General features: G+C 40.9%; 2 protein-coding genes across 2 annotated transcripts in view; both read left to right on the forward strand.

The window, feature by feature from the left end:
* Positions 1–9,993, forward strand: part of LOC308094801 (uncharacterized protein) — a 30,946-nt gene extending 20,953 nt beyond the window's left edge. The window contains exons 34-44 of the mRNA XM_080441627.1: positions 2,376–2,498; positions 3,090–3,366; positions 4,446–4,931; positions 5,523–5,597; positions 6,118–6,269; positions 6,996–7,130; positions 7,948–8,005; positions 8,877–8,933; positions 9,034–9,141; positions 9,229–9,291; positions 9,577–9,993. Of these exons, the coding sequence (XP_080297753.1) occupies positions 2,376–2,498; positions 3,090–3,366; positions 4,446–4,931; positions 5,523–5,597; positions 6,118–6,269; positions 6,996–7,130; positions 7,948–8,005; positions 8,877–8,933; positions 9,034–9,141; positions 9,229–9,291; positions 9,577–9,992 (1,950 nt within the window). The 3' untranslated portion in view covers position 9,993. The remainder of the gene's footprint in view (positions 1–2,375; positions 2,499–3,089; positions 3,367–4,445; positions 4,932–5,522; positions 5,598–6,117; positions 6,270–6,995; positions 7,131–7,947; positions 8,006–8,876; positions 8,934–9,033; positions 9,142–9,228; positions 9,292–9,576) is intronic.
* A 462-nt stretch (positions 9,994–10,455) lies between these two features.
* Positions 10,456–14,947, forward strand: LOC308094779 (uncharacterized protein). The gene is made up of 6 exons (XM_080441607.1): positions 10,456–10,611; positions 11,411–11,468; positions 12,374–12,430; positions 12,529–12,636; positions 12,729–12,791; positions 13,078–14,947. Exons 1-6 carry the CDS (start codon positions 10,471–10,473, stop codon positions 14,052–14,054), a joined length of 1,404 nt encoding a protein of 467 aa, XP_080297733.1. The 5' UTR covers positions 10,456–10,470; the 3' UTR covers positions 14,055–14,947.
* The last annotated feature ends 1,437 nt before the right edge of the window (positions 14,948–16,384 follow it).

Consider the following 16,384-nt stretch of genomic DNA (forward strand, 5'->3'; position numbering starts at 1 on the left):
GTGGCAAGGAAACTCTTTGTAATTTTGTGTGTGTGTGTCCGTCTGTCCGTCCATCCGTCCGTCTGTCCGTCTGTCTGTGAGCAGCTAATCTCCGGCACCGCTGGACAGATTAGCATGAAACTGTGCACGCATACTCCTTGGAGGCCAAGTAAAAACCTCTGCCCCAAATTTCTCACACTGTTAAAGTACCACCAGGTGGACGATTTTAGCAAAACACATTTTTGGCTATTGCTCCTGCAGATTTTGTCGAAACATCACGCAAATCGGTACTGTACACATAGGGGCGGCAGTGGCTCAGGAGGTAGAGCTGCCTCTTGGGAACCGGAAGGTTTCCAGTTCGATTAGTTAGTGTCGAAGTGTCCTTGAGCAAGACACTGAACCCCTAATTGTTCCCGATGAGCAGGTTGGTGCCTTGCATGGTTTCCTCCGCCATCGGTGTGTGAATGTAATACACATTGTAAAGCGCTTTGGATAAAGGCGCTCTACAGTATATAAATGCACCATTTACCATTTACATTAGTCATGTGATCAAGACGGATCTGTCAGATTTTTCATATTCCATCCTGATTGGCTAAGATTGGCTTCTAAAGTTTGCAGTAGTGGCCTGTTCTGAACAAAATGAACGTACTGTAGCGTCCGGTTGCCGAAAAACTTTGCACGCACATGCTGTGAGCAGATAATGATGTTTTTAGACAGTACAGTATGGTCATTTAGGGTTAGATAAAGTGCAGTTTACGTATTAGAGAAATGGGACCTGCTTGAGGATTCGCCAGTAACTATGGCAAAAAGAGCACAAAGCTATTGAGCAGTAAAACCCTTGGCCCGACCTAGAACTGCACATTAATGACAGACAAGAATCGATCTGTGTTGTTACTTAACTGTACTGTGTCCTACATTGTATGCATTGTTATGACCCTAGGTCATGGGTGGACAACTTTGATGATGGAGGGGGCCACTATATTTCCACACTCACTCCAGAGGGCCACATTGCACAGAAACCTCTTATCTCCGTATTTTAACTTTTTTCTTAATTACTGCCCTACTTCGTCATTCTATGTCACACAAAAGTTGCAAAAATAGCCGATTTACAAGCTCAAAACGCGGCGCAGTACGACGCGTTTTGAGCTTGTAGATCTGCTATTTATGCTATTTTGTTATTGGAATCCTGGATACTTTTTTGCTATTTTTGAATTGGAATCCTGAAAAGTTATTTTTTTTATTAATTTCAAAGGCATTTTGTTATACTTATTTGTTACTTTATGAACTTAAATACAAATACATTGGACATAAAAAAGACAATAGAATTTTAATGCTAGTCATTAAGCTACTAATATAGACTGAAGTAATTAAAGCGGGTCATGTTTGGAATTGTAACAGCTGAAATCAATAATATATCAATATTAACCAGCGGGCCTCATTAAGTGAAGGTGGGGGCCGCATGTGGGCCTAGGGCCTAGGGTCATACGTGTATTTGCTGGTACTGTTTTGCCACATGCCGGTCCTCTCCCCTCATTGGTGTGTGTGTGTGATTGAGTGGTGGTGAGTGACTGATTGACTACCAGCTGGTGTGAATGGTGTCTGAGTGTGACTGGTAACTAACTAGTAGGTTGAACCTCGCAGGTGATTGGCTCCTGTCTTCATGGACTGGAGTATAAAGCTTCCTACCTTCAGTTGATCAGATGTCTTCCTCTAGCACTCTGTCCTCTTGTGTTAGTTCTTCCACGGGTTAAAGTTCTGGATAATCTAATGCCTTGGGGGTGTAGGGGTGGGTGATCTCTTTGTTATTAGTTCTGTTTTACTGTTAGTTTTTATTAGGTAAGATATTTGTTTTTTTGTTTCCTTTATGTTAGGTAAAAGAGGTAGGGAAGTTTGCCGCTCTAAACTCAAGACTTACCAGGGCTGAAGACTGGTGCGAGATAGAGGCCAGCATGAAAGTCCATAAACAACAAAAACGCTCACACACTGAAAAAAATGAACATTGAGGCTCTTTGAATGCAAAAATTGTCTTTTACTTACAAAAGTGCAAAAAGTGACATGGTGAAATAAAGTGATACATGATTTTTACACTGATTTTATCTTGAATATAAACTAAATGCTTGATTTGGGGGACTTTAAACCTGTGTGGACTGACTGTTTGTTTGGGGACTGGGGAGGAGGGAGTCCATCTTTTATGTGACACCTGGTGACCCCTAGGCATAAAGGGGGAACTCACTGGAGGAAAGTTGCTCATTCTATGTCACACTCTGTAATGTCGGAGGTTGGTTTGTGCCCGCTTGCAAGTGTGTTTGAATGAATAACAAGAGAGAGACTCTCGTACATGGTTACTGATCCAAACTGAACAGTGACTCACTCTCTACTTGTTTGTGTTTTTGCAGAAAAAGGTGCGTCCTCGTATGGTCCGTGATTGGCCAAGCAGTGTGGAACCTAATGAGCGTCCTAGAGAGCTGAGAGACCTGGCCCAACAGGTGGAGAGAGATGAGGGATGGGGAAGATTGAAGGTCATTTTTTTTTTTACTGAAATGTTTTACCACTTTGCTGGTTGCTTGGCTACTGGAGATTGTGCAGTGACCATTACTGTATTGATATAGTGACCAGGAATGCTTATATAGATCATATTATCGGGGATTGTGGCATTTAAGCTATTCCATATTTTGAGGTTAGAATTCAGAGACTTTAAAAATGGCAAAATTAGGTAATTGTGGACATAACCAGTGATTTAATTCCTCAATCTATTATCAACTGTTGTTAACCAACACCTAGCATAGCAGTAGGTTATTGTGATTATACAACTTGGAGATTCAATGCTTTCCAATAAAGTTCAAATAAAGATTAAACCCCTTTAAAGAAGCCTTTAGACCTGAAGTTTTCTGAAAAACTTAAATCTAAAATGACTCAGATTGAAGGTGTTCAGAACTCTCATATTTAAACAGCCATTTCCCAAGATGTACTGTTTGTAAACATGATTCTGAAAAGCTGTAGCAGTATTTGAAATGGAGGAAATACTATAATATCATGTTCTAACTTGTGCAAACCATTTGAAAGGTGTTAAATAAGCAGTGACTAACATAATATTGTTTGCTATTTTTAAGGTGACGGTGATGAGGTCATCCACGAGCCAGTCCCCGAAAGCTACTGCCAAATCCCCTTTGAAAGCACGAGTCACAAGCAAAACGACGGACGTTTCTCTTAAAATGAACGAAGACCTCAAAATGATTCTCATCTCCAAGACTGTGGCGGAATTAACTGAACTGTCCAAGAGCTGCCTAACTGAAGATGCATCTAAGAGCTGCCTAACTGAAGATACATCCAAGAGCTGCCTAACTGAAGATACATCCCAAACTGTCTCCATCTCCAAACCTACACAGGGTCAGTATTACTTTTTCAACCATTTTAACCCTGGCGTATCTGTTTTGGGCATGTCAGTATAATATGCAACATTCTTCAAAACATTTACCTCGTTGTAATCTTTTATACAAATACAGGCACTACTTACTTGGTTGGAAACACAAACTTAGGGTATGTTCACACTGTCCACCTTTTTATGAATAAAAATCTAAACGCTAGAGAGATTTTTCTGAAAGACAGTATGAACGTGACCTGTGGTCATCTTAACATGGTATGTTGCACAAACAGGTTAGAATCAGGGGTCGGCAACCTTTTTGACATGAAGTGCCATGTTTTTTATTTTCTTGATAGTCAGTGTGCCGTATCAATATTACATTTTATTATGATGACACCACATCAAAATAAAATATTTCTAACAGATTTTGATTCCCATATTCATAACAACCTGATTTGTTTCTTCTTTTGAAATATTTTCTTTCACATCAGGACATCCTAATGATCATTAGAATAACACCTATCTCCCAGACTCCCTCCCCAGTCAGAGTTCAGAGTTTGAATGAATTTAGAATTATGTGCAGGATTTTAATTTGCACACATATGTGAGGGGACTTAATTTAATTGACTACATTAAAAACATATATTTTTATTTAAATAAATCCTCTTTCTCATACTTATGCCTTACTTTGCCTACAGTACCCCTGTGTTAGATGGGTAGCATCCTTGTAAAAGATTATGAGTTTTACACACGTATGCTTTTAAACAGAATGAACATTTTCTATCACAAGATGTACTGAAATGCCATTTGAAGTGGACTATTACTATGTATTTTTATGTTTTTGAATTTACAACTGTAAGCCAGCCATTTTAAGCACTTCAGGTGATTTCAAACATTATTGTATAGTAATATATATGAGGAGGAAAAAAGGCATGGATTGTGGCACCAGGTCTTTAACAAATATGTCAATGTATGCGACGCTAATGAAGAAGACATGATGCCTTATTCATATCCATCCACTTGTTGTCAGTGACTCATCTCCATCTGTTTCTGACCATCGTTTATTTGCACTCATCCACCAACCTTCCCTCTATCCATACTGTAGGTAATGGAATAAATCAAAGCCCCAATCAAGGCTCACAATCCTCACCAGTGCACACCTTACCCCCTGACACCCAGCCAGAAAGCCCACAGAGCTGTGATGTTCAGCCAGAGAGTTATGAGGACCCCAGAAGAACCCAGCCATGGGCTCCCCATGACCCTATGACCCAGTCAAGGGCTCCCCATGACCTCATGACCCGGCCATGGGCTCCCCATGACCCTATGGCCCAGCCATGGGCTCCTCAGATCCCTGGTACGTGGCAGCAGGCTCCCCAGGATTGTGACACACAACCCTGGGCTCCTCAGTACTCCTCAGCACCCTGGTACCAGTCGGCACCTCAAGACCCCGGTGGTATTCAACCACAGAACCCAGAAGAACCGAGGGACAGAAGAGGCATCAAACTAGAGGAAACACAGAAGCCACTGGTGTGTTCAGACAGACAGACGTTCTTGGACCCAGAGCCACCAGTGTGTCAAAGCAACTCGGCAGGTATGTGTGTGTGTGTGTGGATTGAATCACTGCATTTATTTATGTTTAATTTATGGTTCACTTTCTGTGTAGGTTTTGTATCGCAGTGTTAATTTTGACACCATTTTGATTTAGTTTGTCATATTTTAGTCATCTGAAATGTTTTAGGTTTTGTCTAGTTATACTCGACTAAATATCATAAGATTATAGTAGACTAAATCTACAGTTGATTTAGTCGACTAAAATGTATTTTGTGGGTGCCTTGATGACGTCGTAATGGCTGACACTTGGTTGCATGCTGAAAATAGCCGATCTACAAGCTCGACGCGTTGTGAGCTTGTAGATCTGCTATTTTCAGAGCGCAACACCCGAGCGCAACATAAAATGACTTGTCTTTTAGTTCTACTGGGTCTCTTCTCCACTAGTCCCTCACAAAAAAAAATTGTTGTTGTTGACGAAATTGTCAATATATTTAGTTTTAGTCGTCGTTTAGTTTTTATTTAGTTTTCGTCAGTGAAAAAAGGTAGTTTAACATTTTTCATCATAGTTTTAGTCGACGAAATCAACACTGGTCTATCGGTTGACTTGTCTGTCTGTCACTCACACACACAGGGGAAATGATTGCCAGCCGTGTGTCCCTCTTCCTCAATGTGAAGCTGTCAGAAGCTGAGAGAAAGCGAGTCGTAGGTGAGTGTTTGTTTGACCTTTTATGCACAAATGAAACATGCTTTGCAGTGTCGAGATTTGGCTGCAGTGGTGTCTGCAAGGATTGAAGTATTTTAGAATGAAGTATCAAGTAAGTTTTACATCATCAGTCTTTAAGTAAGTCCCAAGTCAATGAGCCAAAGTCGAGGCCTAACACCTGACTATTGCTATTGGGCTTCAAATGTTCAACGCAGTTTTTTTTTTACTCCAAGTCACACGTCCACAAGTCAATTCAAGCCTTCATTCAAGTCATCATAAATCATAACGTCCATGTTGAGCCTCAACTGAAAGTGGAAGTCGTTAATAGAATGAGAAATGTACTTGGTCAATTGTTGATGATCTTTGCATGTAAACATTATTATGCCAACATGAAACCTTAACCAGTGGATTAACGTCTTTCAGTGGACTTGGGAAAAGAGTCTTTAGTCACCTGAATGGAGTTCTTACTTCAACCTGTGTGTGTGTGTGTGTGTGTGTGTGTGTGTGTGGGTTTTTTTTTCAGGTCTGGGCTCAGTGCTGGAGTGTCAGTGTGGAGACATATCTAAGAATGAGCGACTAGCTCCATTTTATTTGTGTTGTAGCTGTCTAAAGACTTTCCAGCTGCAAAACATTATTGGACACATCATCAGCCTCGATCACCAGCACAAGTACATGGTCAGTGTCCTCTCCGGTTCTTCTCACATACAGTATGACCATTTTTACTATAGTAACTCATTTTTAGCTGACCTTATATTAGAAGAAAGCCTATGCACCTGCTTGGTGTAATATTTGGTTTGAATGTATATATTTTAAACCTTTTTATTTTATTATATTTTTGTGTACCTTGTTGTCTATGTCATGTCTGTATAACCATTGTTGTAAATGTTCCTTTTGTACACAGGGCGCCATTGAAAAAAAGACCCTGGTCTCAATGGATTTCCCTGAAATAAATGTTTCAATCAATCAATCAGTGTGTCTTGATAACCGTTAACCCATTAAGACCGGGAACGCATCTGTGTCATTTTTAGATTTCTTTGGCTGTTCAAAAATAGCAGATATACAAGCCGCACTATGAGCTTGTAGATCTGCTATTTTTGAAAAATCGTGAAAATTTGTGGCAAAATCTTGGATTATATATTTTTTTAAACAAACATTTGTAAAATATTTAGTTCCAGGAACCCCCAGAAGCAAAGATTTGAGTTACAAATGTCCACCAAAAAAGAAGAAAACAAATCAAATATTTGCACAACTTTTCATGATTTTTCAAAAATAGCAGATCTACAAGCTCATAGCGCGGCACTCTATGAGCTTGTAGATCTGCTATTTTTGAATAGTCAATGTCTGCTGTTATGTTTGTGTATGAGTGACAGTTTGAAAACGTCTCCTGTATGTTTGTGTTAGTGGGAGAAGTACCCCAAGATGATGGCTGGAATCTGGAATCTGGAGGACTTGAGTGAGAAAGACAAGATGGATGACTTTGAGGTTATGGTCAACAGAATTGCTGAGCAGGAACAGCTTTACCAAATGGATGCTGAGGTAACTTAGTTTGATACTGTTTGTTACTTTTCCATGAAGTTAACCTCTGCTGTGGGTTCACCGTTGTGCTACAGGTGGTGGTGAAACTGTAATGGAACTATACGGATACAGGATAGGTGGGCACTAGGGACATCTGGGCATCTTGATGTAAAATTGCCTATTTTGTCCAAAATGTTAAAATAAATGTATATTTGAAAAATGGTCTTAAGTAATGTAAAGTATACGTGATGTGAACATGCACACAGTACATCATTATCAGACTTAATTTTAACCTTCAACTTCTTGTTTATGCCCCAAAATGACTGGATATACTGGTTTTGTAGCAATTTGTAGCAATTGTAGAAATATAATTGTAGAAATACTTAAAAACATTTTCCAAATATTACATTTTCCAACATTTTTGACAAAATAGACAATTTTACATCGAGGTGCCCAGATGTCCCTAGTGCCCACCTACAGGTTCAAAGGGCAAAAATACCAACTAAATTTTTGAACGTCCCTGAAATCAGAAGAAGTGAGGCAGAGGTTTTACCTCCGTATTTTCTGCGTAAATGGCTATTTTTCTAATTCAAGTGGAGGTCTCGTTATTAAGCTAAACATTATGCAGGGCAGGGGCTACTTGTGGTTGTGAGTTAATTGTTGTCCATACACTGACCTGTCAGGACAACTCCAGGCATCTTAATAACATTCTGTAGATTAGAGAGAACAAAATATGTGACTTTTCTCCTTATGAGTGACAGCCTGATACATTTTTAAACTTGTATTGTCTGTCTCAACTATAATGTTTTTTATGTTTTACCTATTTTCTCTTGTCAAGGTTATACTGCTTGACAAGGACTCGTATCATCGTGTTCGTGTGGCTTCATTCAATGAAGGTACAGTAGTTCTTAAACTTTGTTTCCCCCCTAAAGTCCCTAAAAATGAAATTTTAATTACTTCCTGTCAAAAAATGTTATGCGTGATTACATCAGCAAGACCTTATGAATAATCATGAATCATGATATCATTCACCTGTGATTCCCATATACCAGTGGTTCCCAAAACTACCAGTGGTTCCCAAAATAGCAGATGTACAAGCTCACAACGCATCACTTCATGCCGCATTGCAAGCTTTATTAAATACTTTAGAAACATTTTGGAATCGTTTTTAATTGATAAAGTGGCGAAATCTTTTGAAATTTATATTTTTCTTAAAAGTTCGAAACAAAAAAGGGGATATTTACTCGCAATCCATAAATATTGGTCCAGACTCCCCCTCAGCAGGGAGCAGGACAGGGTGTGATTCCTGTTAATGCGCTTAAAGTGCTTCTCCTCTGTTCTGAATCTAATTCAAGATGGCGGCCGGACGGTACCTTACAAACGTTCTCATTTTAAACTTAAAACAGTACATTAAAGCATGCATCTTGAAACTATTGAGGTGAGAAATGGGCAATGCAGTCACATAAATGTGCTTTGGCACTGCCTCTCTGTCTCTGCCTTGCTGAGCGCGAGACGAGTGCCGACACAAGCCTGTGTAGTTGAAGAGATCCCATAGCCCGAGGTTTATGGGACGATCGGCTGAGACTGTGATTGGCTGAGACATAACCAGCCTCTGTTTTACTAGGAAACATGAAAATAAAGGTTGCAAAAGGTCATTGCAGGTGGACCATATCGTACCATATCGGTGTCAGTAAAAATGACAATGTCTATCCACAGCTCTGTGAATGTGTGGTGTTGTAACTGTAGTGGTCTGATTGTTGTCTGTAGGCATCCACATACTGGAGTCATGCAGGCCACCAGAGGCAGACAAGAGCACAGATAACGGTATACTGAACCAACCATCACACACACACACACAGATATGTCCCAGCTAGAGACCACTGTTGACGTTCATAATCTTTAACCATCCTTGTTCCCAATTCAGAAGAGACGGACAACACAGTGAAGACTGAGCCGGTCGCAGAGCACATGTCAGACAGACCACACCCAGAGCGTGTGGCAACCATGAACACTCACAACTCCACCATAACAGGTGTGTGAGGTCAACATTACTCCCCCGACACATACTGTAGAATGTTGAATATAAAACCATGTCTAATTGTCTCTCTGTTGTTTCCAGTCACCATTAAACAGGAGGTGAAACAGGAAGACCACACCCACAGCTGTTTCTCTGGACATACTGGTAGATACTGACGCCTACTGGAACACAACTTGTTTTGTTATCCTGATAACCCTGATGTTTTGCTATCATAGAAAAGCAGAGGTTACTTTAAATGGAATTGACTCCCCGACTCCCAGAGGGGTTTTTATTAAGTGGCAGAAATGTGTTACAGACAATTTAAATATCCTCTGCAGTCGTATCTGTATGGAAGTAATGTTTGACGTGCTTGTGTCTCCTGGTGTGTGACAGTCTGGTACTGTATGTATCTGAACATATTTGTCTGTCCCCCCCCCCCCCCCCCCCCAGAAATGAGAAAGGCAGTGAAACACGGTTTGGATGACGTGTCCTCAAATGAAGATGGAGAGACGGGCAACAAACGGAGAAGAATTTCAAAGTCTCCCGATAGGCGAAAGTTGGAGCTGGTCTTGAACTCACTTAAAATATTAGCGTCCTCCAACTTCAACCTCGAATCTCCTCCATTAAGTCCAGTCTCGGCTGCATTTTCTGAGCCGTCAGCCACACCTTGGTTCACTGAGCCCAGGACGCAAATGGCCCCGAAGCCTGTCGACAACATCGTCACGAGCTACGCCGACCGGCAGTTCACGTCGGAAAGCCAAGCCGCCGACGTCATCGATTATGACCAGCCTCCGGAAAGCTACTACAGAGCAGCCCACCCTGCTGCTGCGTGGGAAGATTTAAAGATTTTAAACCTTTTTATTTGATTATATTTATGTGTACCTTGTTGTCTATGTCATGTCTGTATAACCATTGTTGTGAATGTTCCTTTTGTACACAGGGCGCCATTGAAAAAGAGACCCTGGTCTCAATGGATTTCCCTGAAATATGTTTCGACAAAATGTTCAAGACCCCTGTTTAAACCTTTTATAATGCTTTGCAACTTTGTCTCTGATTCAAGTCTCTTGTCTTGGTCATGTCTAATTCATCTAATTCAAGTCATGCTAACTCACCAAGTGGTTGGTTACATTTATTTACATAACATTGTCAGAAAAACAAGAGGTCCTCAGTTTAGTTTGAGTAAAACAAAATCTTAAAATGTATTTATTAAATTAACCAATAAGCCGATAAGCATATTGGAATATATTTGTATTATTCAAATAATGCAGTGGCAGTGTTGAGCTACAGTCTGACATGTCTGCTGTTATGTTTGTGTATGAGTGACAGTTTGAAAACGTCTACTGTATGTTTGTGTTAGTGGGAGAAGTACCCCAAGATGATGGCTGGAATCTGGAGGACTTGAGTGAGAAAGACAAGATGGATGACTTTGAGGTTATGGTCAACAGAATTGCTGAGCAGGAACAGCTTTACCAAATGGATGCTGAGGTAACTTAGTTTGATACTGTTTGTTACTTTTCCATGAAGTTAACCTCTGCTGTGGGTTCACCGTTGTGCTACAGGTGGTGGTGGAACTGTAATGGAACTATACGGATACAGGATAGGTGGGCACTAGGGACATCTGAGCATTTCGATGTAAAATTGCCTATTTTGTCCAAAATGTTAAAATAAATTTATATTTGAAAAATGGTCTTACTGTAAGTAATGTAAAGAATACATGATGTGAACATGCACGGTACATCATTATCATACTTAATTTTAACCTTCAACTTGTTTATGCCCCAAAATGACTGGATATACTGGTTTTGTAGAAATTGTAGAAATATAATTGTAGAAATACTTTAAAACATTTTCCAAATATTAAATTTTTCAACATTTTGGACAAAATAGACAATTTTACATCGAGGTGCCCAGTTGTCCCTAGTGCCCACCTACAGGTTCAAAGGGCAAAAATAATAAAATATAAATAATACATTTTGAACGTCCCTGAAATCAGAAGAAGTGAGGCAGAGGTTTTACCTCCGTATTTTCTGCTGAAATGGCTATTTTTCTAATTCAAGTGGAGGTCTCGTTATTAAGCTACACATTACGCAGGGCAGGGGCTACTTGTGGTTGTGAGTTAATTGTTGTCCATACACTGACATGTCAGGACAACTCCGGGCATCTTAATAACATTGTGTAGATTAGAGAGAACAAAATATGAGTGACAGCCTGATACATTTTTAAACTTGTATTGTCTGTCTCAACTGTAATGTTGTTTATGTTTTACCTATTTTCTCTTGTCAAGGTTATACTGCTTGACAAGGACTCGTATCATCGTGTTCGTGTGGCTTCATTCAATGAAGGTACAGTAGTTCTTAAACTATGTTTCCCCCCTAAAGTCCCTAAAAATGAAATTTTAATTACTTCCTGTCAAAAAATGTTATGCGTGATTACATCAGCAAGACCTTATGAATAATCATGAATCATGATATCATTCACCTGTGATTCCCATATACCAGTGGTTCCCAAAACTTCCTAAAATAATACAAAATAAATTTGCCCAGGACCCAAACTAGTGAAAATAGCAGATGTACAAGCTCACAACGCATCGCTTCATGCCGCGTTGCAAGCTTTATTAAATACTTTAGAAACATTTTGGAATTGTTTTTAATTGATAAAGTGGCGAAATCTTTTGAAATTTATATATATTTTTCTTAAAAGTTCGAAACAAAAAAGGGGATATTTACTCGCAATCCATAAAGATTGGTCCAGACTCCCCCTCAGCAGGGAGCAGTACAGGGTGTGATTCCTGTTAATGCGCTTAAAGTGCTTCTCCTCTGTTCTGAATCTAATTCAAGATGACGGCCGGACGGTACATTACAAACGTTCTCATTTCAAACTTAAAACAGCACATTAAAACATGCATCTTAAAACTATTGAGGTGAGAAATGGGCAATGCAGTAACATAAATGTGCTTTGGCACTGCCTCTCTCTCTGCCTTGCTGAGCGCGAGACGACTGCCGACACAAGCCTGTGTAGTTGAAGAGATCCCATAGCCCGAGGTTTATGGGACGATCGGCTGAGACTGTGATTGGATGAGACATAACCAGCCACTGTTTTACTAGGAAACGTAAAAATAAAGGTTGCAAAAGGTCATTGCAGGTGGACCATATCGTACCATATCGGTGTCAGTAAAAATGACAATGTCTATCCACAGCTCTGTGACTGTGTGGTGTTGTAACTGTAGTGGTCTGATTGTTGTCTGTAGGCATCCACATACTGGAGTCATGCAGGCCACCAGAGGCAGACAAGAGCACAGATAACGGTATACTGAACCAACCATCACACACACACACAGATATGTCCCAGCTAGAGACCACTGTTGACGTTCATAATCTTTAACCATCCTTGTTCCCAATTCAGAAGAGACGGACAACATGGTGAAGACTGAGCCGGTCGCTGAGCACATGTCAGACAGACCACACCCAGAGCGTGTGGCAACCATGAACACTCACAACTCGACCATAACAGGTGTGTGAGGTCAACATTACTCCCCTGACACATACAGTACTGTAGAATGTTGAATATAAAACCATGTCGAATTGTCTCTCTGTTGTTTCCAGTCACCATTAAACAGGAGGTGAAACAGGAAGACCACACCCACAGCTGTTTCTCTGGACATACTGGTAGATACTGACGCCTACTGGAACACAACTTGTTTTGTTATCCTGATAACCCTGATGTTTTACTATCATAGAAAAGCAGAGGTTACTTTAAATGGAATTGACTCCCCGACTCCCAGAGAGGTTTTTATTAAGTGGCAGAAATGTGTTACAGACAATTTAAATATCCTCTGCAGTCGTATCTGTATGGAAGTAATGTTTGACGTGCTTGTGTCTCCTGGTGTGTGACAGTCTGGTACTGTATGTATCTGAACATATTTGTCTGTCCCCCCCCCCCCCCCCCCCCCAGAAATGAGAAAGGCAGTGAAACACGGTTTGGATGACGTGTCCTCAAATGAAGATGGAGAGACGGGCAACAAACGGAGAAGAATTTCAAAGTCTCCCGATAGGCGAAAGTTGGAGCTGGTCTTGAACTCACTTAAAATATTAGCGTCCTCCAACTTCAACCTCGAATCTCCTCCATTAAGTCCAGTCTCGGCTGCATTTTCTGAGCCGTCAGCCACACCTTGGTTCACTGAGCCCAGGACGCAAATGGCCCCGAAGCCTGTCGACAACATCGTCACGAGCTACGCCGACCGGCAGTTCACGTCGGAAAGCCAAGCCGCCGACGTCATCGATTATGACCAGCCTCCGGAAAGCTACTACAGAGCAGCCCACCCTGCTGCTGCGTGGGAAGACCTTCCTGTTGCCACCAGCCCACAGCTGGACTGTAATCAGAACTTCAGTGTGGGTGAACCCAGCGCCGTTAATACAAACCCTGCTCTAGCATCTCAGGCCTGTATCTATAACACCACGGCCTCTCCTTTTAATATCGGTTCCATCACCGCGGTCAGCCCAAACCCCGCTAGCCAGCAGTTTCCTGGTTCTGATTACAGCATCAACCAGCCCACCGTAGCCATGTTAAACCCCAGTGTCTCCCTGCCAGCTGCAGGCTACTATGGGACGCCCGTTTATCCTTACAGTCAACTCGCCCAGAACACGTATTTCACACATGGGTATCCATCCGGAACTGGGACCCAGAACCCTTACTTCACACATGGGCATCCGTACGGAACTGGACCTGCAGGTATTCACCGAGCTCCAGAGCAGCACCCTGTGTTCTCACAGTATGTAAACTACAGTGTTGGCTCTACTGGAGGATTGAACCCAGTCCAGACCCCTCCTCAGCAAGGGACAGGACAGTATGTGATTCCTGGAGGCCCCTACACCACCAATCCACCTGCAGAAGCCTGGCTTGAAATGCAAAGACAGCAGCAGCCGCAGTAATGTTCTGGGTAACATTGTCCCTTATAGAAATCCTCTGGTGCTTTGTGGCATTTACTTTCACCAGCCACGGTTTAATCATCCAGGGGTTGACACTAACGGATGCCCGACTGCCCGTGGCAAGTAAAGAAAACGTTCGGGCAAGTGCAGTTTGCTTTCAGGTTGCCCGATGGGCAAGTGAGTGGGGGAAGCAAGTTTGCTATAAACACAACACAATATGTCTGTGGAATTTAAAATGTCATATAGTATATTAGCTATTGAGATATTTGGCATAAATATTGAGGTATGTCCATATCTCACAGCCCCAGAATTTAAGTAAAAAAAAAGAATGTGTTAAAATGAACCGTAATTAAAATTTTACGTATTACAACGAAACTACAGCATATTACAACGTCCCACGTTGTAATTTGCTTCTCAAGGAGCTGAAAGAGAGGAGAGGAGGCTCTGCAAGGTGCTTGAGACGAGGGTAGATCAAGTGGATCTACACTTTTTGTCAGAATTAGTGATGTAAGAATTTAAACCTATGTAGTTATTGGCTACTACAGCCCAACCTCTAATCTGGCTATAGGATGTAAACTACGCTGTCTGGGAGATGGGAACCAAAAGCCGGCGCTTAGCCTCGCAGAAATCAAAGGAATGATTTTGAGCCGACAAAACATGAATCTGCTTTATGTTCTAATAAGTGGATTTATGAATGGGCAATGCTTTACTCTAGACAGTTTATGGAGAGGAATGTCATTGTCAGCGGTCTGAGACAATAGATTAATGAAAGAGAGCTCTGAACAGTTGAAGCAGTTTATTAATTTGGCATTTTCTATTATTAGTTGCAAGTTTCACATCCTATACAATAAATTCATGTCTTTATTTTTATGAATAAAACAAAGGCTACACACTCACCCTCTGTATTCCTCTGTGTTTCATAAATTGTCTACTACATCATGGATCTTAAACAGGGGGTCCGGGACCCCTAGGGGGTCCTTTTTTACATTAACCACTTGAACCCTAGCATCTGTATTCTGGGGGGAACGTTAGCAGAAAATAGAAGATCTACAAGCTGACAAAGTGTTGACACGTCAGCTTGTAGATCTGCTATTTTCGGCAAAGAGGTGTAGAGAGAAAAAGGAGTGGACCAAGCACAGAGCCAAAGGTCACGTTTTCCTATGTATTGAGGGTTTAAAAGATTTGTGTAACACTTTCAAAAGTATTCAGAATTTGTAAAAGATTTTCACAACGATTTAAAAAATAATAATTCTAACTGTGCAGGCAGCATACAGTAGTAGCTCACTTTCTTGGGACCAATGTCTACAGTACATGATCCAAAGGTTGTGGGTTCAAATGTTCCAGCTTCACTCTGAAGCATATTTTGAAGACTTAACATCCAGAAACGACACTCACAAACGTAAGTGTGTGGAGGTGCCGTAGGCAAGCGGACGTGTATACTGTATCTATGCGACCACCAGTTGGGCAGTAACGCATTATAATTTTTTACATGATTAATGTGCCTTGATATTCTGCCTTTAATCCAGTGGTTCTCAAACTAGATGGATGACTTTGAGGTTATGGTCAACAGAATTGCTGAGCAGGAACAGCTTTACCAAATGGATGCTGAGGTAACTTAGTTTGATACTGTTTGTTACTGTTCCATGAAGTTAACCTCTGCTGTGGGTTCACCGTTGTGCTACAGGTGGTGGGGAAACTGTAATGGAACTATACGGATACAGGATAGGTGGGCACTAGGGACATCTGGGCATCTCGATGTAAAATTGCCTATTTTGTCCAAAATGTTAAAATTGTTTTATATTTGAAAAATGGTCTTAAGTAATGTAAAGTATACATGATGTGAACATGCACGGTACATCATTATCAGACTTAATTTTAACCTTCAACTTCTTGTTTATGCCCCAAAATGACTGGATATACTGGTTTTGTAGCAACTTGTAGCAATTGTAGAAATATAATTGTAGAAATACTTACTAAAACATTTTCCAAATATTACATTTTTCAACATTTTGGACAAAATAGACAATTTTACATGGAGGTGCCCAGTTGTCCCTAGTGCCCACCTACTGGTTCAAAGGGCAAAAATACCAACTCAAATTTTGAACGTCCCTGACATCAGAAGAAGTGAGGCAGAGGTTTTACCTCCGTATTTTCTGCTGAAATGGCTATTTACTAATTCAAGTGGAGGTCTCGTTATTAAGCTACACATTATGCAGGGCAGGGGCTACTTGTGGTTGTGAGTTAATTGTTGTCCATACACTGACCTGTCAGGACAACTCCGGGCATCTTAATAACATTGTGTAGATTAGAGAGAACAAAATATGTGACTTTTC

This window comes from Gymnoscopelus braueri, assembly GCF_963280865.1.
Source record: "Gymnoscopelus braueri genome assembly, chromosome: 11".
Lineage (NCBI taxonomy): Eukaryota > Metazoa > Chordata > Actinopteri > Myctophiformes > Myctophidae > Gymnoscopelus > Gymnoscopelus braueri.

Bases quoted from the DNA above. Each gene is read 5' to 3' on its own strand.
- LOC308094779 (XM_080441607.1), top strand. From the start codon at position 10,471: ATGTTTGTGTTAGTGGGAGAAGTACCCCAAGATGATGGCTGGAATCTG. The intron at 10,612-11,410 runs GTAACTTAGTTT...TCTCTTGTCAAG, and splicing joins TTTACCAAATGGATGCTGAG to GTTATACTGCTTGACAAGGA. The intron at 12,637-12,728 runs GTGTGTGAGGTC...TGTTGTTTCCAG, and splicing joins TCACAACTCGACCATAACAG to TCACCATTAAACAGGAGGTG.